Source organism: Suricata suricatta, chromosome 10 (assembly GCF_006229205.1).
Source record: "Suricata suricatta isolate VVHF042 chromosome 10, meerkat_22Aug2017_6uvM2_HiC, whole genome shotgun sequence".
Lineage (NCBI taxonomy): Eukaryota > Metazoa > Chordata > Mammalia > Carnivora > Herpestidae > Suricata > Suricata suricatta.
The window spans coordinates 126860558-126887380 of NC_043709.1; the positions used below are offsets into that span (position 1 = coordinate 126860558).

The 26823-nt window shown below is 41.4% G+C and overlaps 1 protein-coding gene across 1 annotated transcript; it reads right to left on the reverse strand.

Annotated features, from left to right (window-relative positions):
• Window positions 1-753: 753 nt before the first annotated feature.
• On the reverse strand, window positions 754-26143 carry SEC61A2 (SEC61 translocon alpha 2 subunit). The gene is made up of 12 exons (XM_029955589.1): window positions 26128-26143; window positions 25932-26035; window positions 24808-24873; window positions 18999-19077; window positions 14097-14228; window positions 13864-13973; window positions 8917-9070; window positions 7773-7933; window positions 7287-7484; window positions 5506-5697; window positions 4533-4609; window positions 754-1862 (listed from the first exon to the last, which is right to left on the reverse strand). The coding sequence occupies exons 1-12, from the start codon at window positions 26141-26143 to the stop codon at window positions 1676-1678; spliced, it is 1476 nt and encodes a 491-aa protein (XP_029811449.1). The 3' UTR covers window positions 754-1675.
• Between the last annotated feature and the right edge of the window lie 680 nt (window positions 26144-26823).

Below are 26823 nucleotides of genomic sequence, written 5' to 3' on the forward strand. Positions count from 1 at the left end.
AAACCTGCTCTTACATGTCAGCATCAGAGATGTTTGTAACCCCCCACCTGTCTGGCCTTTTTCTCTTCCTCAGAGCGCACATTAGAAGTGACCAGTAAGTCCTGGAACATACCCCTGACGCCATTTACATTAACCTTTAAACATCAAGGGCTATACTTCGGAAATCAAGTCAGTTTGAGAGTTGGCGGCTGGATGTCTCCAGGGCTGGCGGTGTTAACTTTTCAGCATTTAAAAGGTGAAGGTTTCCTATAAAAAGCCCTATGTCTACCTGGTCTTGGGAAAAAAATCATACAGAACACACTTCTACTCTAACGATGCTGAGGCCCTGGGGGGTGACCCTTGTGCCTCTCCTGCCAGCCTTTACCGGCCTTGCCCCCGGAACTGTGTGGTTTTGTGGTCCCAGGCTAACCGAGGTCACTTCCTGCACTTAATACATAACAACGATGGAACACCTTACTTCTGAAAGGAGCTTTCAAAAACTGAGTTTACTGTCTTTTTGGACAATAGAACACATTAAAACACTTACCTACAAAGACCTATGCTCTTTCAAATGGAGGCCTGGATGTTCTCTGAGACCACGGTTCTCCTATTTTTTGTAGTATCCATCACACAGCTGAGCACCTTTAAGTTGCTCATTTCCTCAACGATTTTAGGATTAAACACCACACCAGTTACGTCTGATCTCTTACAGCAGACTTCTCAGGATGGGTTTTGTAGGACAGCGATGAACCGTATATACAAATACCCTTAGAAATCGTTTAATGTCTGATTTTATTTTTCCAACACAACTGAAACAGTTTTTATTAAATAAAGGTTTATTTTCTACTGTTTACACTCATGTTGCTGCTGTAAAGTACAACAACGTACACAAATTCCTAGCATGAATTACTCATGTTCACCCCCACTGAACTACAGACGTTGCTTGAGAATGAGATCTTTGCTTTAGGGATTAAAAAAAAAAAACGGGGCATCATATCTTGAAAGCGTATTCTCAAGTGATGGGTTGGAATTCGAAGGCATAGCCAATACGGTCAAACAGCACCGACTGCTGTCACTGGGAAGGAAGGAATGAAAATCAGCGAGTCCTGACACGCTGGTTCGAGAACTGCCGTAGCCGAAGCCTGCTTCTGCCCACTGGGGCTGAGCAGCAGCTTTGAGGGGACACGGGGGGCGGTGGACGGAGAGGGAGGGTGGGAACGTGGATACTATGAGTTAAAAAAGTATAAAAAGTTAATTATATCTAAAATACAGATTAGATATAAATGTTCCAGAACTCATTAAATAAGCTCAGAAATACTGGAAAGTGGCCATGTGAACTACATTTCATTTTAAACAAGTGGGGGGGGATACCGAGTGTTCTGGATGTTGTGTGCAAGACTGACCCACGCCACCATCTCACCGTCACGACTGAACATGGCAAGGCGGGCACGCTGGTTTCCAGCGTCACAGGCAACACTACGGGTACATTTTTGAACAAATAATGTAAACTTTAGTTTTAAGGCAGCTGGTACTAACGCTGCGCACAGGCTTAGCTCGGTGCCCATTTCACAAATGGGACAGTCAGCACTTGAAAACAAAGTGTGAGGGAAAAAAGGGGGAGCCAGCATTATTTGACAAAAACAATGTGTCAAAATTATTTTCCCCTTCACACACACAAGAAGAAATACTGGGACATTTAGAAAAACAAAGCACCCATCCCGCCAACTTCAGCCTGCTCCTTGACGAAAATTTCAAAATACTGATAAATAATAGTGACTGCGAGCAGAATCCCAGTGCCGGAGCCGATGGCCCCGAGGAAGTCGGCTAACACCGACAGGGCGCCGATGCACAGGCCCCCAAACGCGGCCGCGGTGGGGATGTACCTGGAAGACAGAACCCCGGGTCAGGAAACAGGAAAAGGTGCAGCAGTCAGAAACGATACGCCGACGCGTCGTTAAACAAGCCGGTCGTGAACGCCAGCGGGAAATGACCTGTTTACGCAGTAGTTACATGTGGATGAAAACTCGACCGTTAGGGAAACAATGTGAACCTGATTCCCAGAAACCAGTAAGCAGCCAAGAAAAACAATACAGAATCTTTAGGACAGGTTAGAACCCTTAACAGATTTAAGTGCTAAAATATTTAATATTTAAATATTTAAATCTTTAGCTCCCTCTTGTAGATGAAGTGTAAATTTCAAAATCCTTTCTAAGTATCATATTGATGTGCCAAGATGTGGATGATCCTCTTTACAGTAATTCAACCTTAGCTACGCATTAGAATCACCTGGAGAATTAACACAATCAGACTGTATTTAAAATACTCCAGACAGCAGGGGGAAAATAGACTGGGGAGATGGTCGGTGCTAACCATTGACGCCGGACACAGCTGGGCACCCGGAAGTTCATTATACCGCTCTCTGCCATCTATGTGCTAGATCAACTTAAAAAATTACATAAAAATACAAATGCCTATTCAATAAATTGTTCTGGAACAACTGGATATCCACATGCACAAAAAGAAATCTGGGACCGTATCTCAGACCAACCCAAAAAAAAAAAAAATAAAAATAGCTCAAAGTGGACCACAGACCTGAATATAAGAGCCAAGACTGAGACTCCTAATGGAAAATAAGAATAAACCTGTGACCCTGGGTTAGGCAATGGTTTCTTAGATGAACACCAAGACCAGCACAACACAACCAAGAGAAATTGAACTGTCAAAATTAAAAACTTGTGCAACGGACACCAAGAAAGTGAAAAGACAACCCACAGAATGACAAATTATAAATCATACACCTGAGAAGAGGCATATCCAAGATACTGTTTTTAAAAAAGTCTTACAACTCAGGGCACCTGGGTGGCTTAGTCAGTTAAAGTGTCTAACTCTTGGTTTCGGCTCGGGCCATGACCTCACAGTCATGAGTTCAAGCTCAAAGCCTGCGTGGGATTCTCCCTCTCCCTCTCTTTCTACCCCTCCCCCACTCATGCATGCTGCGTATGCCTGTGTGCTCGCTCTCTTTCTCAAGTACGAAAAATTTCTTTAATAAAAATAAAAAATGTATAACTCCGTAACAAAAAGACAACCCAATTAAAAATGGGCAAAAGATCTGAATAGACATTTCTCCAAAGAAAATACAAGTGGCTGATTAAACATGAAAAGATGCTCAATGTCACTATTCATCAGGAAAAAGCAAATCAAAACCACAATGAGCTACCATTTCATGCCCACAGGAGATGGCCAGAATCAAAAATCAAGAACTAGTGCTAGCAAGGATCTGCAACAACTAGAAGCTTCATCCACTGCTGGTGGCGGGAATGGAGAGCCGTACAGCCACTCTGGAAAACGGTCTGGCAGTTCCTCGATACGTGACACACAGAATTACTGTTGGGACCCAACGATCCCACTCCTACAGTAAGGAAAACACATGTCCACACAGAACATGTACAAGCGTGTTCTTACAGCATTATTCCTGAGAGTCAAAAACTGGAAGCAACCAAAATCTCCGTCAACTGATGAACAGATAACCACACGTGGTAACAATACACCAACATAACAGAATACTACTCATAAATAACGGATGAACCCTGAAAACACTGTGCTCAGTGAAAACTGTTACAGAAGATCACAATTCCACCTATCCACCATGTCCAGAAAAAGCAAATCTGTAGAGATCGGAAGTGAAAAGTGGGCCGGGGCAGGGGAGGGGGCAGTAGGAATGGGAATAGCCAACGGGACAAGGTGTCTTTCTTGGGGATGAAAAAATTTTTTAAGCTTAAAAAGTACTCTCTACAACCAATGTGGAGCTTGAACTCATGATCCCGAGACCAAGAGTCACATGCTCTAACTGAGCCAGCCAGGTACCCAGGTGACAAAAATAAATTACATAGTAATGATTACCCACTCTGAATACACTGAAAACAAGCAAAAACGCCACACCATACACTTCAAATGAGTGAATGACACGGTATGTGAATTATAGCCCAATAAAACCATTAATCAAAAACTAAACTAAAAAAAAAAAAAAGAAGAAGAAAGGGCACCTGGGTGGCTCAGTCTAAGCATCTGACTCTTGATTGCCGCTCAGGTCAGGATCTCAGGATCGTGGGATCGAGCCCCCTGTCGGGCTCCACACTACGGGTCGAGCCTACTCATGACCATGTGCCCACACGTGTTCTCTCTCTCAAAAGAGATAAACTAATGCGTGGGATCCACCTTAGACCAAATAAAACGTAATTCGGGGAGGTGGGATGTCAGCGCTTCCTAAGAGCTGCCAGGTGATTTTATGTGCAGCCCGACGACAGGACCTTTTAACACCGGGCTGAGCAGGGATGGGAACACAATTTTACTTAAAAAAAAATTATTTAGATGTCAATTTTGATGTGGAGAACAATTCACTATTGTATTAAATGTTGGTTCTTCTGTGTGAAGTTGAAGAAAAATGCTTCATATTTAAACAGGCCATTTGACAATAAAGATTAAAAAACCAGGTACATGTGTATGTACACACACACACGTGCACACACATCAGGGGTTAAATTTCATGACCTTACCTATTCAGCTCATGAACCATAGAGGTATCTCTGTGACCCCTCATTACCATTTGCTGTTCTTTAAGCTGTTTAGCAACCTGCCAAGAGAAAAACAACTTTTAAAATCAAACTCCAGAGGCACCTAGTTGGCTCAGTCTGCTAAGTGTCCAGTGCTTGACTTTGGCTCAGGTCATGATCTCATCGTTCACAAGTTCGAACCTCTGCGCTGACAGCACAGAGCCTGCTTGGGATTCTCTGTCTCCGTCTCTCTCTGCCCCTCCCCCACTCTCTCCCACTCTCAAAAATGAACATTTGAAAAAATAAAATCAAACATGGGGCACCTGGGTGGCTCAGAGTTAAGCATGTCTTTCGCTCAGGTTATGATCTCTCAATTCAAGAGTTCGAACCCCACATCCAGCTCTGTGCTGACAGCTCAGAGCCTGGAGCCGGCTTCAGATTCTGTCTCCCTCTCTCTCTGCCCCTCCCCTGCTCATGCTCTCTCTCTCTCTCTCTCTCTCTCAAAAATAAACATTAAAAAATTTTTTAAATCAAACTCTAAATATTTCACTGTTTACTACCTACCAGGTTCTGTGTGAAGTGCTCTCCACATACTAATAAATAAAATACAATAACCCTGAAACAGGGGCTGGTGTCCTTACACCGGAGGTTCAATGCTATGCAAACACCTATTACCCACAGACTAAACCACTGTTTCTCCATCTTTTTTTTTATCACTTCCCTAAACAGAAATGAAATACTAACGAATAAGAATCTGTTGGGTAGGGGGTAAGTTTTGGAGGTCCACAAACCACTGTAAAAATCTAAAAATTTTTCCACCTTCAGAGACCAGCTTTCAGTCCCCTACAGGTGCCATCACCTCATTAGGAATATGTGACTTAAAGGTGAAATTACAAAAGTAATTAAGAGTGTTCTAGTCACCATTTTTTGACAGCTAAAATTAAAAATGTTTATTTTCATTAAAACAAACACCTACATCTTTGGCTGAGGAACCAGACACCTCTATCCACGTCTTAGAAAAGAAAGCACACGATCCCAACATGAAGATGATATAAACCACCACATGGACGGGATCCTCAAATATGGCGCCCATGGACTCGGGAGGAGAAAGATAGTAGCAAAGGCCTCCCACCGGGTAAGAACGAGCAGGTCCTCCGCCACTGACGTCCTGCAGGCCGAGAGCAAGAAGGGAGAACGGTCAACCCAACTGGTCAGGATATATTTTTATGACTTTTCAAACTCAACAATCATGACAGTGTTTTAAGCTCAAAGCACCTACAGCTAATGAGCCTATGTAACTTAAAGATTTACTTTCTGTGTCTGATATCTTCACTCCTTCCATATTATATAGTATCTTTTATATAAAAGACATTGTGAATATATTATTAACAGAAGAATGATCTTTTAAAAACCAACATTATCATACATCTACAAAAAAGTCTCCCTTCTCTTCCTAAAATGGTCACAGAATTGGGAACAGCATATATTCTGGGGTATTTGGTGAGGAAAGCAATTTCTGGCCAAAATGATTAAAAAGTCTTGTTCCTGAATATACATTTCAAAATGATTTCTTTACTGTGACCCTAGAATCACTAATCTCCAATCAAAAGCATGGTTTATAATATATATATTATATATATTCAAATATAATATATATATAAATATATATTCAATTTCTCAGTAATTATCTCATTAAAAAGAACCTTCGTTAGATCACAACACAATCTCTACACAACCACTCAATGCATTTATTGCCATGAAATTACCAGAGTCATAATTATTGCTGGATTATTAGCTTGCAAGGGGAGGGACGGCATCTCCCCTCCTCACAGTAATCCTACTTCTGTTCCATGAAGGGAAGAAGAGCACTACGGATAGAGAATCCTATTTCCTTCAACTAATACTCGCAAGTTGCTGTCTTACCCTGCCAAACTTTAAATCAAAAAAATGCCCTTTAGTGGAAGGGAAAGCTTTGTCACTGTAACTCGCAATGGGAAAGCCAGCACGTTAAGACAAACGCATAGAACAAGCTCCATGTTTCAGGGCTATTAATGTAGTTGGTGAAATACTAATTCTACAGTTACATGTTCTATAAAAGAATAAAGGCTCAGAGTCTCCTTTAATTTTATATGTAAGGGGGGAAAATACTCCGTGGTCATAGGACAGAATTTAAACCACTTAAAATTCAATCTGACAAGGACTCGCACTCCAGTAACGACGACATGGCCGGGCCTCTTTAGAGGACATGCTGACAGGATCTAAAATGGGAAGTCAGAACGCCAGATTCTATTTCTAGTAACTGTTCTCTCCTCAGGCCAATAATCACGTGCCTGTCTCCAGCCCAGTTCATCACAACTAGCTCATTGCCGTGCAGGCTGTGAGCAATGAGGGTGGAAACAGGAGACCTCAGCACCCCACATACAGCCAGCAAATCGCTTCTTTAAAAACATTCCAGACAGCAGCAGAATAAGGTACCGAAACAGGGAGCTGCTTTCATGAGGCAGCTGCGACTTCAACGCTAAGGCCCCTCCAGTGAGATGCAGAAATGCTTCCTAGACGGGACATTAATGCAAGGAACCTGGCCAATCTTAGTTTTACCCCACTCCTCAATCCTCTGAATAAATGACCAATTCTGCTAACGTGAAAATGTCCTAGCAACTGCTTCAATTTTGGCTCATCTCTTTTGACTAAAACTACAACCATGAAATGCAAATTATAATAAATTTGAATGCTTAGAATAAATAACAAAATACTCACAGCCCACTGTCCTAGTAAATTTACCAAAAAGTTGCCACTAAATCGAACAGACAGCATCTGGGAGATAACATACAGGTTTGACACTAAGGCCGACTGGAGGATTATGGGAATGTTCGAGGTGTAGAAGAGCTTGATCGGATAGCTACTGTACTGTCCTCGGTAGCGGGCCGACTTGATGGGCAAGTCAACACGGAACCCCTGGAAAATGAGAAGAGGAAGAGTAACTGTACAGATCGAACAAACACACCGGCGACAGGCAGGACCGCCAGGGGGGCAGGAGGGGGCAGCACGAGCGTTTGCCCCTCCACACGGGCGCACAGCAGCGGAAACCCTGTTCTCGGCCATAACCACGAACATAAACGATTTGCTTGACTTGATTCTGCAAAACGGACTTGTTAGATACTAACATTTCAAACGGCATGCTCTTCTTTCAAAGGGCAATCAAAGCCCACACCCCGCGAACCTGAGTAAAGACAGCAGACTTACCTGAAAATATATGACAACAGCAAACACAAAAACGGTAGCGATGAGGTTCATGAGGTTGGGTAAGTTCTGCCGGTAGAAAGCCTCCCTTAAAGCTCGGACCTTGTCTGTCCTGGTGGCCAGTAAATGGAAGAGAGCTATGACTGCACCCTCAAACTCCGTACCTGACAAACCAAGATAGAAACAGACTGTAGACTCGTTGCCCAGAATTGTCCCAGAACCAAACAAATCACCTTGACACTCCAGTACATGGCAGAACATGGGAGGCAAAACAATTCACCAATGTTTACTCTACAACACAGCCATGTGTGGGGCCTCTAAAAAGAGCTACATCGTTGAGGCAAATGTATCTCTTTTAGCACAAATCTCACGTTTTCTCAAGAGACTGCTCCTGATGAGAACAGCCCAAGTAGAAGGAACCTAAGCAAATACTTAGGTCGTAATGATTGGCCTCTCCTTTACTTTAGGGAGGGGAGAGGGGGTATTTTCAGGTGGGGCCGGGGGGAAGCAGCAGCAGCAAAGCAGAATAAAGACGTCAGAATCAAAAGATCTATGTTACTCTATCATGCTTGCTTTTACGTTGGTTTTACCAAGAATGTTAACAAACCATCACTGCTATATTCCTGAGGCTGGGATCAACTTAGATGGTAACCACTATGGACGGTGGATGGCATTTGAGAGAAATGGAAACGGGGAAGAGGAAAGACAGGATGAATTACGTCAAAATTTAGTTGCTATTACAAAGCCAAGTGGAAGAGCAGCAAAAGTATTAGTGCGCCCTCGTACGATAAATAATCGTGTTTTCATTTGAGAACTCTTCCTCCACTACCTCTTTATCCCCCTGGGAACGCGGACATTCGTCAAATCAATGACTTCTGCAGCAATGGCTTAAGCAAATAACATCTTTGAAAAGCTGCTTGCAATCACTGAAATTTTCAACGAGCAGAGGCTAAAATTTAGATATGATTCTTTCGGAAGCAGTGTTTCATACTCCACAAATCTCTGCTGCTTCACTCGTGAGCGGTGAGCACCAGCGGCCCCCTGGGAGGGCGGCCCGGGAGGTCCCGGCACGCCCTGCTCCGGGACAGGCTCCTTCCCAGCACACATCCAGCAAAACTCGTGCAGTCGCAGACACTGTGCCATGTACCTCTGCCAGTGTTAATGGTAGTGGGACTAAAGGCCTTCCAGACAATGGTCTCACAGATGTTGGTGGCAATAAAGAGGGAAATACCAGACCCCAAGCCGTAACCCTTCTGTAGCAGCTCATCTAACAGCAGCACAATCAAACCAGCGACAAACAACTGTGGGGAAAGAAATGCAAGTAAGCTGAAGCAAGAATCAACTCAAGAAAGGGGAAGATGAACACCACTGACTACTTTCAAAAGTACGGGCATTTTAAAATTTAAAACCTAACTGTTACAGTATCACTGTTACCACTCTGCATCTTTTCAACCCTCTTTAGTATAGACACAAGTCAGTTCTGCCCATCAGAGGGCCGAAGTATTGTTACATTATAAAGTAGACGTTTCAACCTTTAAAGCATATTTATAAACCATATGAATAGTTTCTCTTACAATGTTTAAAAAAGGCCTATTGAAAAGCACACTGAAACAAAAATGTTCAAAGTTGTTGAATTTAGGACAGCAAGAAACCGAAAACATTCCAAGTAAGTGAAAGACCAAAATAAGGTATAATAACAAGATGCGATTGTATATGCCATCAAAAGACAAGTTTGATACCTTTCTAAAGTCATCGTTTGTGATATTTTATAGATTATGTTATATTTATTTACAGTTGACCCTTGAACAACGTGGGTTTGAACTATGCAGGTCCATGTATACACAGATATTTTTTATAAATACACTGCAGCACTATATTTTCTCTTCCTTATGATTAGTAACATCATTTTTTCTCTAGCTCACTTTATTGTAAAAATTCATCACATAACACACAAAGTAAGGGTTAATCAACTGCTTATGTTACCAGCAAGGCTTTGGGTAAACAGCAGGCTATTAGTAGCTAAGTTTTGAGGAAGTCAACTGCAGGGCCCGGGTATCAGCACCTCAAGCCCTGTGTTGTTCAAGGATCAACTCTAATACACACAGGATAAGTCAAAGAGAGCATAAATTAGGATGCACAGAGATTGTGACAATGTAAAAAATGCATTCTACACACACAGTGACAAAGACAAAGTAAATTTGAAGACAAGGATTCGTCAGGTTCTTAAGCTCATCAGTTTTTAAAAACAAAAGCATACTGACTTTAGTTTATGTGAAACTGAAAATTCTTAATGTTCCTCTTGGAGAACACATTTCTATAAAAGCACGCATCAATTAAAAATGATCCACAGCCTTGCAAGTGACCTCCACAGTCAGATGCCCTCCCTGAACCTCAGAAACCTGATCAAGAGGGAAGGAAAAAATGCTCCTGTGCCCCCAACCTCACCCCCCGTCCCCATTCTTAAAACCATCCTGTGTGCCTGAGGAAATGCCACTTCCATCGTTCCCAGCTCTGACGCCTCCTCCCACCCTCGTATCTACTCAGTTTACCCAACATCCCCGGGTAGAAGAGAGCATGAACTCAACTACCGCACGCTGTCTGAAGTGTGCTTACCTTCGGCAGGGTTTTTTCCTTAACTGTCATTTCAGTGCTTGAACAGAGCCTACAATGTCTATTTACAGTCTTTTAGTTTGACTTTCAAGGGCCGGGAAAAGGGTACAATTCTTCAAACTTGTAAGAAAGCTCATGAATCCTTTACTGTTTGAAAACCAAGTTTACCACTTTGACAAGATAAAAGAGAGGTTAGGACTTACTACTGAGTTTTATTTTGACCACAATTATGTAACAAGTAAATAAATACTCCCAATCAGAAACCCAACCCCGTGCAGGGAGTAACAGCTCGCCCACCGAAAAGCAGGAGCACGGGCTTCTGATTAAACGCCCTGTCCAGAGTCACCGTCGCTCGGGAACACCTGTAACTCTCCAAACCTGCTGTTCAGACCAACGGCCCTCAGACTACAGAGGGACTCACGTGTATCCTGTGAAAATCAAACTCCTATTTTTCTAGCTGGAGAAAGGGACTCTAGAGAGGCCTAAATGAGAGACCACTTCTATAATCAAAGGAATCGGATAAAAGATGGCAAAAAGCACACGAAGTACGCCTCTAAGGGGGCTGGGAAACGAGCCAGTGACGGCGCCCACTGACTAGAACGGGGACAGGCGGTGAGCGCCACGTGCACGTCTCTAAGGTGGGCGTAAATCAACTCTTCCCATTTCACCTCCGCTCGCGCATGTGCACGTGCACGCGTGCACACACACACACACACACACACACAGTCTGACAAAACAACACTTACCTTTCCTATGTGCCATGCACACGGATAGTTTCTATTCCTTTATTTTAATCAAGAGCTACTATTTAGATTTCAAAACTCACTAGTTGAAAGACATGACCATGAGTGAAACAAGAATAATTAAGGTGAGAAATACCTGACACAACAGCATGCAAAGTTTGCAAAATCTACGTTTCTAAGTGAAATGCGCTGCTCCAATTGTATCTCTTCAGTCTCTCCACATATTTTTAATGTTAGCAATGCCTTCAAAGACACACTACCCATCGATGATCAAACAAGACAAATTTCTCGCTACAGTAACACTGGAAGACTCAATCTCACGTGTTTGTATGCCAGAATCTATGTTTTAAAAAAGTATATATCCACGTATTCATTCCTGGTATATTACTATTCCTTGACTTCTGATACTGGGAAAAAAAACTAAAATAACTTAACTCCATTTGATCTCAAATTCAAATTCATAATGACTCCACAGAAGTTAATACTTCAACCCAGAACTCGTGAGATGAGGTTAAGAATGTGAAAGTATCTTGGGGAGCTTGGGTGACTTGGTGGGTTAAGCATCCGACTTCGGCTCAGGTCATGATCTCGCGGTTTAAGGGTTTGAGCCCCGTGTCGGGCTCTGTGCTGGCAGCTCAGAGCCTCGAGCCTGCTTCAGATTCTGTGTCTCGGTCTCCCTCTGCCCCTCCCCAACTTGTGCTCTGCTCTCAAAAATATATAAAAATATTTTAAAAAACCTTTTTAAGAATCTAAAAATATCCATACTAAAATACTAGAAAAATTTTCTGAAGCATAACGTTCTAAGAATTAGGTGCCAATTCTGACTGTCTTGTAAAAATCAGGGTGATTCTCAACTATGGATTGCATAAAGCAAAGGCTATAAAGAAACAGAATGCCGCAACAAGTGATGTATCAGCATCCTCAGCAATGCCAGACCCACGAGAAGAGATCCTGAACACTGACGGCAAAATCCCTTTTGAGAGGATCTTCTCTCCCAAGCCATTCAACTCTGCTTCCTCATATTCTCGAAGATGATAAATTTGCCAATCAAGTGTTTTTAAAATGGAGAAATAACGATAACATCATTCTAAAGAGTTCTACCTCATACCAAATGAGAGCTCACTAGGGCTCGGAAACCGACTCTGACAACCCATTAGCCCCCCTACCCGCCCCGTGGTGAGGTTTCCCATGCAGTGAGAGGAGCCCTCCTGTTGTTACTGACGCCAATAAATACGCTTCAACAATCTAAGTGTCCTTGTTCTCAATCACACTACACGATCTTCCTTTGATTTGCTTCCTATATAATGTTTCTCTGTAAAAAAAAAAATAACGGTCAACCATGCCAGTCTGGGACGATCCTCTTTCTCAAGGTATATTTTAATAAGATGGTATTTTAGTTTTATTTATTTCTAATCTTGATCCTTTAGTCATTAAAAAAATATTCCTGGGTGCACCTGGATGGCTCAGTCGGTTAAACATCCAACTTCAGCTCAGGTCATGACGTCACAGTTCGTGAGTTTGATCCCCACTGTGGGCTCTCTGCTGTCGGATCTTCTGCTTCGGATCTTCTGTCCTCCTCTCTCTCTCTGCCCTTCCACCACTGCTTTGTTCTCTCTCTCCTTCTCTCTGGCTCTCTCTCTCTCATCCTCCCTCCCTCTCTCTCTCTCAAAATAAACTTAAAAAGATAAAAAACAAAGAGAACAGAGGAAGGCAAATGGTGTCCCTTTAAAAAAAAACTGTTCCTAATGAATCCTAATTCCACAGAGTGGACAAGAAGAGGCATTTCCACAATAATCGAGACTCTAAATGCTGTTATTTTCACCTTCTCAAACTTTCTTCAAAGTCCCACAACTACTCTAGAACTTAAGTACAATCCATTCTTGAGTAGTCTCTCCAAACGATTTTTAAGGATTGTACATTAGAGAAATACCTTCTAAATCTGACACACTTTAAGATACTTAGAAGGAAAATTATGTTGGTCTTCAGAAATTCAATTCCAAAACATAAAAAATAAAAATTCACTTCCAAAGGGTTTATTTTAAAAATCCATGGAATATGTCTGTGGGTTCACGTTACTAACTGTTAAGATGTAATTGGTCATGCCATTATTTTGTGTACCAGCAAGAGAAAAAAATACTGCCAATTAAACTATGCCACAATAGCTTATCAAGACTTGTATTTTCTACCTATAAGGAAAGTTACGTTATACCTGACCACAGACTTTATCATCGAGCCTGCCCTGTGCCCTTGTGCCCGTACAGGACTATCCCATCACAAATTATAGCTTTTCAAGACATTTTAAACAGCAACATAATTCAAAAACACGTTACATCAACAATGCACAAAACCAACTGATATAATGACCACCAGCTAACCCGCCGACGCACGCCCAGGCGATGACCACCGTCACCACCGTCACCTGGCTGTCAGCGACAGGGAGGGACCGTCGGCTCCAAAAAAACATCCTGGCTTTGGAGACACCAGAAAGTAAAAAATGTTCATCTTAGAAACAGCAAAATGTAGTTGATCTGTAATTCTTTATGCCATGTGGCTATGAGGCTATTATAATAAATTTTAGTTTTGTACATCAGTACAATTTATATGTGTCACTTCAATATTCAAAATCTTATAATTAAATAATCCAAAAGTAAGAAAATTAATCTATTAGTCACCTAAAGAAATGTTAGAAGAGGAAAAGGAGATCGAACGGTTATCTATAAACGAAAAGCTGGCCTTCTTACCTGGATGATGATGAGGAGACAGATGCCGGCGCCCATCTCCGCAGGGTCCCCGTACATGCCCGTCATGACATACACAATGGCTTGCCCAATGGTAATGATCATACCAAAGACTGACGGAAGTTGGGGAGGAAAGGAGTACATGCTTACAACCAAAGACAAAAAAAGGCTAGAAAAATATCTTTACCACAAAATTCTCCAATTGGGAAACGACTCTAACTGCATTAATAGCTCACGTTTCTGGGCTCCATTGAACAGAGCTCTGTCTTTGGGTGTATCTCCAACTTCAATGATTTTGGCTCCGGCCAGCAGCTGCATAATCAAGCCAGACGTTACAATCGGGGAGATACCCAATTCCATTAACGTTCCTGCAAAGGAGAAAGAAAGAAGTAAACACCCTTTACTATACCCAATGCAGTTTCACTGAAAAGTGACGCGGTCCCTAATTACGTCTACTGAAATACATGCTCAAATGTGAACGAGCAGATTTTCACCCTTTAAATAGTAACTGCTTAAAAGAAGAAAACCCTCTCATTTATTAACACAACCTTGCAACAATTCACTGAAATAAAATTACTATACCATAAAAATGTAAATTTCTGTAAAGTCTAAATTTAAGATGTTAAAGAAATCCATTGAAAGAAATCTTCCCAGACTTCTGTCCAAATCGTTATTTTTAAAACATACACTGAACAGTTTATTTTAATACAAAATAAGAAGTTAAATACTCTAGGGTGCATGGGTGGCTCAGTCATTTAAGTAAGTGACTCTGGATTTTGGCTCAGGTCGTGGTCTCACAGTTCACAAGTTTGAGCCCCGTGCTGGGCTCTGTGCTGACAGCTCAGAGCCTAGAGCCTGCTTTGAATTCTGTGTCTCCCGCTCTCTGACTGCCCCCTCCCCGCCACTCCTGCTCGCACGCTCGCTCTCTCTCTCTCTCTGTCTCAAAAATAAATACATGTTAATAAAAAAGAGTATTTGTGATTTTTCAAATTCAAAATCTAAAATTACAAAGTCATCTAAATCAATGTTGTAGAATATTTAGTGGTATGAAAAATGCTCATGACATACTGGATAGCAAAAAAAAATTTGGAAAATAGTATTAGAGTTTGATTTCAGTTAATAGTTAAGTAGAAAAATAATTTCCTGATATGGTTGCTAAGATATGATTATTTTTACCCAGTGAGATCATAGATAATTTGTATTTTCTTCTTCTTGCCTCTCTTGATTTTTTTAAGCCTTTCTTTACAGAAAATGTTTTGTACGTAGAGTGAAAAATAAGAAAATCAAATATGCCCAGTGTGTAAGGTAACGTGTAGAACTAAGTAATTCTACAGCACCAAGAATATATTTCTACTGGTCATTTTGTCCCCTTAAATCCTGGCTTTTATAAATCCTGAAAAAGTACCCTTAATATGAGAAAAGATTCCATTCTAGAAAGATTCTTTATGTCTTCTCAAAGAGTTCTTCAGTAAAAGGTGACAACATTCCCTACTATTAAAACCAGTAGGTAGAGAAATAGGAAGGAGGGCAAACATTTTTTTAAGTCAAATTACAAAAATTTGTAACTTTCAAAAGGATCTAGTCCAAAATAAATCCAAACTTTGATGACAATTTCACACAGGAAACACACCACCTCAAATCAGTAGGGAAAAAGATGAATGCACCTGACCACCACTGAATGGCCATCTATAAAAAAATCATTCCTGCATTTCTTACCTCATGACTTACATCAAAATAAAGGCCTGATGTATAGAAAATTTAACCATAAGAGACAAATAACAAAAATACTAGGAGTGAGTATGCTTATCATCTTGGAAAGAAAAAGCCTTCCTACGCATGACAAAAAACCTAACCCCACAATGAAAAAGGTAGGTCCCCTGGTTTGCTACAGCTATGAAAAATCCATGTGGCAAAACACTGTGTAAAAGTTGAAAAAAAAGAAAAAGTTAAGAGAAAAATATTCAAACACAAGTGGCAAAAAGTTCTTATCTACAATATGCAAAGAGTTCTTACAAATCAATTAAGAACAAACAAACCAGGGGCAGGTGGGTGGCTCAGCCGGTTAAGCACCCAAATTCATTCAAGTCATGATCTCACAGTTCTTGAATTCGAGCCCATTGTCGGACTCTGTGCTGACAGCTCAGAGCCTGGAGCCTGCTTTGGATTCTGTGTTTCCCTCTCTCTCTGCCCCTCTCCTGCTCGCACTCTGTCTCTTCCTCTCTCTCAAAAATAAACAAACATAATAAAAGTAGAAAAAAAAATTTTTAAGGAAAAAAAGAAACACAGTGTGGCTGCTCCCAACAATGCTCTTTCTCAGGAAATACTGACAGGACAGGGGGGCCCCAGCACCCAAATCTGAACTCCATAACCCTGAAACTAACCAAAGCTGACAGAGTGCGGTATAAATCCTGTAATATGGCATTTTGAACTAAGAACCAAAGAACCCAGGAATTTGAGGAGCTAAGCCCCCAAAAGAAGGCTCCCAGTCCCTGCGGCTGAGTCACCAGCTGCCCTGGCTTTCTCTCCCCACACAGGCTTAAGTTGTTCTACCTCCTCTCTGGATTTCAAGAAAAAACCAGTTATCCTTCCAATAAATTCCATTTTCTTGTTTGAACTAGTAAATTTTCTCTTACTTTAAATAAGTCCATGCAGGAAAAAATTCAAATCTTCAATAAAAATATAAAATGATGTTCAAGGTCACAAATATATAAAGAAACACAAATCACATAACAGATATCAATTTTCACCTGTCCAACTTCCAAAGACTCAAGGACAAAATAACATCCACTGTGGGAAGAAAAACGTCATTCTCATATACAGCTGCTGAGTGTATAAAATACAAATCTTTTGGAAATTAATGTAGCCCTATCTATCAAAAATTTAGATGTATATTTCTTACAAACAGTTAAATTTCTAGAAATTAATTGTATTAAAAAATTATAGGAGGGGCGCCTGGGTGGCTCAGTAGGTTGAGTGGCTGGCTTTGGCTCAGATCATGATCTCACGGTTGGTGGGTTCGAGCCCCACGTCGGGCTCTGTGTTGACAGCTCAGAGCCTGGAGCCTGCTTCCGGTTCTGTGTCTCCCTCTCTCTCTAACCCTCCCCTGCTCATGCCGTCTCTCTCTCTCTCTCTCTCTCTCTCTCTCTCAAAAATAAATAAAACATTAGAAAATTTTTTTAATTACTGGAGACAGTATAACAGTGATGACATTCAAGGTAGCACCAGTTATGATACAAAATCGGGGACAAAACTAAATGTGTGACACGAGAGGACCCTACTGGCCTGCAGTCACACTTGGAGTCACACTCCTTCATTTGTCTACAAGTCATTTACGATCTGGCTCTGGGACTCATCATGTCCTACCACGTTACTCCATTCTTCCAGCCACAATGACTCATCGCTCCTTGAACACGTTAAGCATACTCCCATCTCAGGGCCTTGGCACATGGTGTTCCCTAGAAAGTTCCTTCCCCAGATCCTCGCACGGCCTTCTGTCTCATGTCCTGCAGGTCTCTGCTCAAATGTCCCTCCCCTCGCCCAAAATACACTTCATGCAGAAGCTTCCTCCCAGAGTACTAGAAACTCCATGACAACAGGGACATTGTTGTGACCACATCACTAATCTCAGCCCCTAGCACAAAGCTTGGCACAGTTAGGAAATCAATACATATCTGCTGAATAATTATTAAATAAATCATGGCATATACATCTAATGGAATGGGATACACCATTAAATGAAACCACTCATCCAAGATATTAAGTAAACACACTAAAGTAGAAGAACAGTGACAAAGTTTATCTTATTTTTAGTTTAAAAGAAAAAGTACAGTTGACCCTTGAACAATGTTGGGGTTAGAGACACTGACCCCCCCCCCCAAAAGCAGTCAAAAATCCATGTATAACTTCTGACTGCCCAAAAACTTAACTAGTACCCTACAGTTGACTGGAACCCTTATCAGTAACAACAACAGTCAACTAAAACATATTATATGTGAAATGTACTGTATACTGCATTTTTACAATTAAGTAAGCTAGAGAAAAGAAAATGTTATGAAGACTGTCATAAGGAACAGAAAGTAAATTTATAGCACTGCACTGGATTTACTGAAAAGTCTACTTAGAAGTAGACTCCCCCAGTTCAAACCCACGTGTTTCAAGGGTCAACTAAAGATAAATTTACCCCTGTGAGTGCATATGCAGGGAAAAGGCCTGGACAGAGACTCACCCATCTTTAACCCTCCCAGGAGTTAACCTTGACATGTGAGACTTTCATTTTCAGCTTTATATAAAACCGTATACAAATTTGGGGGCTCCTGGGTGGCTCGGCTGAACACCGACTTTGGCTCAGGTCATGATCTCGTGGCTCATGGGTTCGAGCCCAGCCTCGGGCTCTGCGCTGACAGAGCGGAGCCTGCTTCTGCTTCTCTGGCCCCCTCCCTCTCTGCTCCTCCTCCCGCTCACACGTGCTCTCTCTCAAAAAAGAATAGATAGTTAAAAAAATGTTTTTTAAACTGTATACAAATTCTGGGGCATTTTTAAATAATTGACCAATATTACTATTTTAACCTAAAAAAATCACCACCAAAACCCATCATGATCCAGCCCCTACCTCTTTAGCCTGACGCACGCGTGCTGTTGGCTCAGGCTTCCCTCTGCCCTGAGTCCACACGCTACGCTCCAATTCGGGTGCTGGGCCAGCACGGTCTCCTCTCTGACACTGCAGGTCAGGGCCGTTCGGTCCCACGCAAAACCCCAGGGCAGACTCTGGAGGTCTGTGAATGTCCTGAGGTTTTACGCAAAATGTACGTGCGTGAGCGAATACGAACTTTTCTCGGGAGAGTGTACGCAAATTTTATGAGATTCTCAAAGGAGCCCTGACCCATAAAAGGCTGGAGAAGCAAGGCTGCAGCCGCTGCCCCCCCTGCTCTCTGTGGCACAGCTGCGCTCCGGACATACTTCTATTCTCACAACACAACGAGTTTGGTAAGTGTTTGCGTGTTGCCCTCTTCTCCTAGGCAACGAGTTTCGTCTACCATATGCTCCCCACCCCGGTAGACATCTAAACAGTTGCTTCCACATCTTCCCATCTATCTGAGGTTGGTACCAATGAGCATGGAGGCAAAAGCAGAAGTCCGTACCTCTGTTGGATGCAAGAATAACTCTCATCCAGTAGAAAGGATCTGCAGAATCTGATGACATGATTCCAAACAGTGGGATCTATAATATTACATAAAACAGTTTCTAAAAATGCATTATGTAAATTAAGTTGGAACTTCATTCATACTTCAATTACTTAATGTTTGCAATACTTAAAAAAAAAAAACCACGTTACCTCCCATGTTCTGTAACAAAACAAGTGTACCTAAAGTTTTTTTTTTTATCAAAAATAAAAACAACAGAAATCACTACTTACAGCAAGCTACTAGTAAACACACCTATCAGGATGAAGATTTGTTGCACAATATGTAAATGCACTTAACAATACTGAACATTACATTTAATGGGGTGCCTGGGTGGCTCAGTCAGTTAAGCATCTGACTTCAGCTCAGGTCATGATCTCATGGTTCGTGGGTTCGAGCCCTGCATTGGGCTCTGTGCCGGCAGCTAGCTCAGAGTCTGGAGCCTGCTTCAGATACTGTACCTCCCTCTCTCTCTGACCCTCCCCTGCTTGCGCCCTCTCTCTGTCTCTCAAAAATAAATAAAAAACATTAAAAAATTTTTTTTGTTTAAATACTGAACATTACATTTAAAAATAGTTAAGAAGGTGGGCGCCTGGGTGGCTCCGTTGACTAAGCATCCAACTTCAGCTCAAGTCGTGTTCTCGTGGTTCACATGTTCAAGTACCACCATCAGGCTCTGCGCTGTCTGACTTCATATCTTCTGTCCCCCTCTCTCTCTCTGCCCCTCCCCTGCTCACACACTATCTCAAGAATAAATAAAACGTTTAAAAATAGTTAAGATGGTAAATTGTATGTTATGTGTGTTTTACAATTAAAAAAAAAAAATACCCCTACCAGGGCACCTGGGTGATTCATTCAGTGAAGCATCCAACTCTTGATTTCAGCTCAGGTCATGATCTCACAGTAGTGAGATCAAGCCCCGCACCAGGCTCTGGGATGACAGCACAGAGCCTGCTGGGGATTCCCTCCTCACCCGCTCTCTCTGCCCCTCCCCTGCTCATGCTCTCTCTCTTTCTCAAAATAAATAAATATACATTTTTAAAAATATCACTACTAATAAATTATAGGATACATCTACTTAGCCACAGAATAGTTTTGCTAAGCAATGGGTACTAATGACGGCCACAGTCACACTCCCAAGGTGAGACAGGATTATATATACAGAGGACTATTACGCGGCCACTGAAAGTTGTAATTGCAGCAGATAATAACAGCATACAGAAGGGCTTATTTTGTAATACCAAGCATGACACCGAGAAGTGCTTACTCTGTAACACTAAGTAAGACACTGGTTGTCCACCTGGGGCAGTTGTGCCTCCCAGGGGACAGACACCTGCTACCACTCGAAGGGAGAGGCTCCTGGCACCTAGCGGGCAGGGGCAGGGGCGCTGCTGAACACCCGCACGCGCCCCCGCAACCAAGAACTGATGGCCTCAAATCCAGCACCGTTGCTGAGAAGCCCTGGGGTAAAAAGAAAGGTGCAGAATTGTATGAATAAAAGCTAAACACTGTAAAAATATGGTTAGGAGGTAAAACTAAGTGTAAATATTTACGATCTTGAAGAATACTAATCTGCAGGGGTAGGATTATGGTTGACTCTTTATTCTTTTCAGCATCTGTCAAGTTTCCTATAATGAGTGCATATTACTTTTTAATTAGAACAAAATAAATTCTCAACTTCTGAACATTTCCTACAATATGACCAATGTTTAGGATACAGCACCAGCCCACATCCCTACCCCTCCATGTGGAGATCAGACACAAAGAAAAGTACACCTCCAACCTCAGAAACCTTCTTTATAATAAAGCTGATTTTCTTTTTTAAGTTCCAAAAGATGTTACCAACAATTCTGAATAACCATCTGGTCAACCTAAACCTCTCTGGACATCTGGATTTATTAGCTGGGTAACAAAACTGGTGAAGCAAGAAGCATGGTATTTTATGTTAATGCTGCAGACGCTCTTCAGCTAATGTGAGAAACGGGGAGGAAGGAAGTTGCTATATTAAAACTAATTCACACTACGAAACAGTCCACATCCCAACATTCCCTAAGTGGGAAAGAGCTCAAATTACTTTCCTTAACTGCACCTGATGGAGATGGCCATTCCCTCCACAATTAGATAATGTGTGGGACACTGAACAAGAAAAAGGTAGCCAACCTCACCTAAGGAATGGCATTCCCTCCTTTCCTGCAGTCAACAAGATTATTAAACCCAGTGTCTAATCTTATTCCTCCTACTTGAACCGGTAGCTATAGGTTTACGTACGACAATATTTGGGCAGCAGCAGGAGCTATTTCCTGGGACCTTGTCACGGTTGCCAAGTTCTGGACCTTGCCCTATATTACCTACAATAATCAGTTTCAACGTGACAAAACACAGTACAGTACTTCAGAGAAATAAGCGCTCCATGTTTTAATGAAAACCCTCAACCCGTAAGCTGGACAAATGAAAACGAGCACTAGGGATTCCCAAAGGCAGTGAGAATGGAAAACCACGCCAAACACTTGTGGGCTAAGGTGGCAGGCTGCATTCAGTGACGGAGTATCCTCCCCAGTGCATAAGAAAACACATTTTAAACATGTAAAATAGTAAAAGCTAGTAAGACTAAAAAAGTTAAGAAAAAGAAAAAAAAGATCTGTGAAACAGGCAAAGAAGAAAGGAGATCGTAAACCGGAAGCACCACAGGCGACTGCAGCGCAGAGACCCAGCGCCAAGGCGGCCCCAGCCACAAGGGGAAGGCACCAGATCCCTCAGAATTCCCGCAGCATTCCAGCCCTGGGGGCCGGCAATCTGCCGACAGCCTGATCTCCTTTGCCTCCGGCCGTTAGAAGGGAGTAGAAACAGCAGCTGAGAAACAGAGAGGTGCGCGGTGGGGCTCTCTGCTGGCCCAACGGACAACTGCAGGGCTGCCCTGAGTCGGACTCCGGGGCCTGCTCCAGGTCAGGACCGAGCACCACCCAGGAGGAGAGACCGCAGGCGGCACTCAGGGCTCCTCCCAGCTCATCTCCCTGCCACCACTCCCGCGTGTGGAAGCAAACTGGGCAGAACAGGAGACCTCCAATCCTTTTACTGTGGCTGGGAGGGGGAAATAAACCTGAGAGTCAGCGGTAAAAGAATGAAGAAATCACCAGCAGAACTGCCTAAGCATGAGAAAGACAAAAAAACACAGCGTGGCAACAATGCGATCATACTATAAGAAAAAAATAATAATACAGTAACATAAAATGCATAAATTAATTTACTGCATGAAACGGTTATGAGAAATGCCACAGTTTTTAAGCAATGTTCCTATGTTCTTAGGTTCTAGCTGCCAAGCTTAAAATATTTACTACATACCCTTTTACAGAACAATGTTTGCTGACTCTCGGATTAGAAGAGTCAATATTGTCCAAAAGGTAATTTTCTCTAAATTTATCTATAAAGTCAAAGCAATACAAATCATCATCTCTGCAAGCTTTCGTATAGAAAGTGACAGGCTGATACTAAAATCTATACAGAAATATGAAGAACCTAGTTAAGCCAAAAACCATTTTGAATAGAAAAAAGAAGTGAGAGGATTTTTCTGACCTGATTACAGGACTTAATATAAAGCTACTGTAATCAAACTGTGTGACTGACCATAAAAATGATGAAATATACATCGATGGAACAGAAGAGAGTACAGAAATAGATCCAGGCTTATATGGCCAATGGATTTTCAATAAAGAGGCCAAGAGAATTCAATGAAGAAAGGACAGCCTTCAACAACTGGTTATCTGTACAGAAAAAAGTGAACCTGAGCCTTACCTTACACCATACACAAAAATTAGCTTGGAACACATCATAGACCAAAGCATACAAGCCAAAACTGTCAAATATTTAGAAGAACACAAGAGAAAATCTTCACCACCTCAGAAAGGGCAACAGTTTCTCAGAGAGGAATCAAACATCATAGGCCATGAAAGGACTTGATCAAAACTTATGATGTTGGCTCTTCCAAAGACATAAAGAAAATGAAAAGGCAAGCCATAGACTAGGAGAAAATATTCACAGTACATCTATCTGAGAAAGGACTTATAACCAAAAACTCTAATTCAATGGACAATGTAATTTTTTTCAATGGGTGCAAGATTTGAAAAAGACACTTCACAGGAGATAAACGCCTGAAAAGTACATGAAAAAATTGCTCAATATCATTTCGCAGGGGAATGCACATTAAAACTCCAATATCATTTATCAGAGCAATGCAAATTAAAACGTACCCATTAGATGACTAGTATTAAACCTCTCAATAATACCAAGGGTAGGCAAGGAGGCAGAGAAATGAACTCCTATCCATGACTGGTGGAAATATAAAACAGGACCATCACTTAGGGAAAACGTGTGACAATTTCTTAGAAAGCTGAATCTGTAATTACCATACAACCCAGTACTCGTAGGTACTCACCCAAGAGAAAAGAAAACATTCACAGAAAGCCTTGCACAGGATTGTCACGCAACTTTATTACAGCCAAATTTTGGAAACCCAAATGTCCAACAAGTGAAGAGATGAACAAATCAGGAGACAGTCCTATGACAGAACACTGCTCAGAAACAGGGATCAATTACTGCTCCACCAAACACATGGACGCACCTCAAAAAGCTAGTGATGAAGTCACGCTAAAGAATAATACTGTGTGACTCCACGTAGGCGAAATTCTTAAAAAATAGTAGTAATAATAATAATAATAATCAAGTTCCAGGTACAGAGAGCAAATCAGTGCTTGCCTAACACTGGGGGGTGAGGTGGAGACTGACTAAAAGAGATGATACAGAACTTTCTGGAGTGACAGAATGTTCTATATCCACTGAGGTACTAGGTATGTGGGTGTACACATTTGTCAAAATACTTCAAAATGCACACTTAAAAAATGAGCATATTTTACCACACATAAATTATACCTTTATAAAGTGGTTTTTTTTTTAATGGCAGGGAAGGGAACTTCTAAGATGTTGAAAGTGGTAAAAATAGGATTATTATTTTTTCTACTTTTCCATATTTTAAAAAAAGTTCTCTCTTCCTGAGCACCCAAAACAATTTGAAACTGAGTACAGTAGTAAAATATTGTAATGAGCAAATCGTTTCACTATTCAAAAAATATATTTGGCTTTTCCCCAGATTATGACTTAATGTACATCACTGCTTCCTAATACGGTTGTTTATAATTCCTTATATGTATCTCAATAGCTTTTCAAAATCCTCAAAAAACTTGCAACTAAATTATCTAATTTAATCCACATGACAATCCCATGACATAGGCAGGCCACATTTTATCCTCACTTTGTGAATATCCTCATTTTGCATTTAATCTCTGCAAAATATCATTAAGAATTTCAACAACTTACACAGTACATGACTGGGGTTCTCGTATTTGACTTTGGGGGATTTTTTAACTAATACAAACTATTTATAACATGGCTAAAGGCAAACAAAACAGAAAATACATTTGCAACGTAAATGTAACACATTTATATAAAAAAGTCCATCTTAAATCAGTAAGAAAAAAAAATTTCAAGAAAAAAGTGGGTAAAGATTAACCACACACTAAGAGAAAAAAAGAAAAAAATGTTCAAACCTACTACTAAAAAAAAATATACAGAACAAGATAACCATTTTTGCCATCGAGTCGTATTAAAAATAATGCTCCAATGATTCTGGGTATTTATTGTTTTAACTAAAATCAGTTTCTCAAACTCTAACCAATCAAAACCCTCAAACAACTGAATCACTACTTGGTTTACGTACCTGACAACACACTAGGAAAATGAAGAGAGTGATGGCAGTCCACAGTACCTTCTCTCGAAACTGGATCTGTAAAACACAAGGAAGATGAGCCGTCACAACCAGGAGAGAGCAAACACAGAGCAAAATCCCACATGAAAGCGTGACGTTCCGCACCGTGACACGCTCCATTTATTTACGGCCACAATACTCTCACCTAGTTAGTAGCAGCCAAAGCAAAAGCTCAACTTTTCGAACATGACCTTCCTTCCTTTTCCAAGAACTAAGCAGGTCACATCCAGGCAGGCCTCCGCACACTGTCCCACGTTGACTGAACCAAAAAGGATGCCGCGCAAGACACAGATCCAATAGGCATGCATTTCAGTTAACACAGCGCTGCGCAAAGCTGGGGCTGTCCGTAACAATGCGATACGAGTATTTCGTGGACTATGAAAAGCTAGAGCTTCTCGGAGGCCTAACATGGACCTGGAACAAGTTTTAAAACCTCAAAGCAATTTAAAAAAAAATACACTTCTACATAAAACAGTAAGTCTAACAAGAGTTTTACTTATCTCTTTCTACGTATCTTTTCCTGTTAGTTTCGTGAGGTATCACAAGTACAGAGAAGAGGACCGTCTGAGAATTGGCCAGTTTGGGATTAACAACATTTCTGAATTTAAATACCTTAGCTCCAAAAGTGATGGAAGAATAATTTGATACAGTCGCATTATTTTCGGGACGCGTTTCTGTAATTTTTCTTTGTACTGAACGATCAAGAAATGGCAGGTCTATACTAGCAAACTATAACTCATTTATGTAAAACAGCTGTAGTTCTCAAAACGACCCAGCAGACTGAGGCACTCACGGTGCGGTGGGATCACTAAGACAGGAGAGTATGTTATCTAAGGGGAGGCCAAAGAAGCACTCAGTTTGGAAATGTCAACTTCAAAGAACAGTCACTTTTAAGACCACACGATAACCTATCTGGCCTTAAACTGGCCCCTACTAGTTTCACTCACTTTGTACCTCCTGTGAGGAGGAGCAGGTCATATTTCTCTGATCACACCAGAAGAGGGTTGGGGACAGTAAACCAATCAGGAGCATAAGTCATTTAGCTGCTCTCTGTATTACCAAAATGGTATACTTACTTTCCTTTCAGGTTTCTGAATTTCTGGTAGAACTGCACAGAAAGGTTTGATAACTTCTAAAAACTTGACTGTTAAAAAAGAAAAAAAGAAAACAATAAATGTCCCTATTATATCAAGTTTTTAAAAACATGTACCTTTCTACAGAAATAAATACAAACGTTCTCTAACTTTCAATGGCAACTCATCCCATTCCTACCTCCGAAGGTAATCATGGTGCTCTCCATTTCAAATACATCAGGGAAGAGAAATAATTCAAGGGACAAAAGAATGCAAAAGGTTTAAGGGTTGAGTCAGGGGAAGCAAATACAAGTATCCTTTTACCATGATGTTGCTTCCTCATGTTTATAATATATAGAAAAGGAATAATTCACTAAGCATCAAAATGCATTTAAAAAAGCAATTGCAGGGGTGCCTGAGTGGCTCAGTCAGTAAAGCATCCGATGACAGCTCATGTCATGATTTCACGGTTCGTGGGTTCGAGTCCCACGTCGGACTCTGTGCTGACAGCTAGCTCAGAGCCTGGAGCCTGCTTCCCATTCTGTGTCTCCCTCTCTCTCTGTCCCTCCCTGTTCTCTTGCTGTCTCTCTCTCAAATAGAAATAAACATTAAAAAAAAAAAAAGGCAAATGCAGTCTACTACCTTACCCACAAGACAATGCACTAGAGAAGAAAATAAGACCTATCAGAGGAGGAATACAGGAGGAAAGTATTCCTAAAGGAATGGGCTAGACTGCAGGACTGACTTTAGATGGAAAGATGCTGAAATGCGTTCATGAGAAAGATCACAGAATTGCCTTCTATAAAGACAGCTTTTCTTGAAGTATACGATCTCTGCTTCATTTCACTAAGTCAACATGCATTGCCTAGTTGCCTCTCCCACATAACAATCTCAA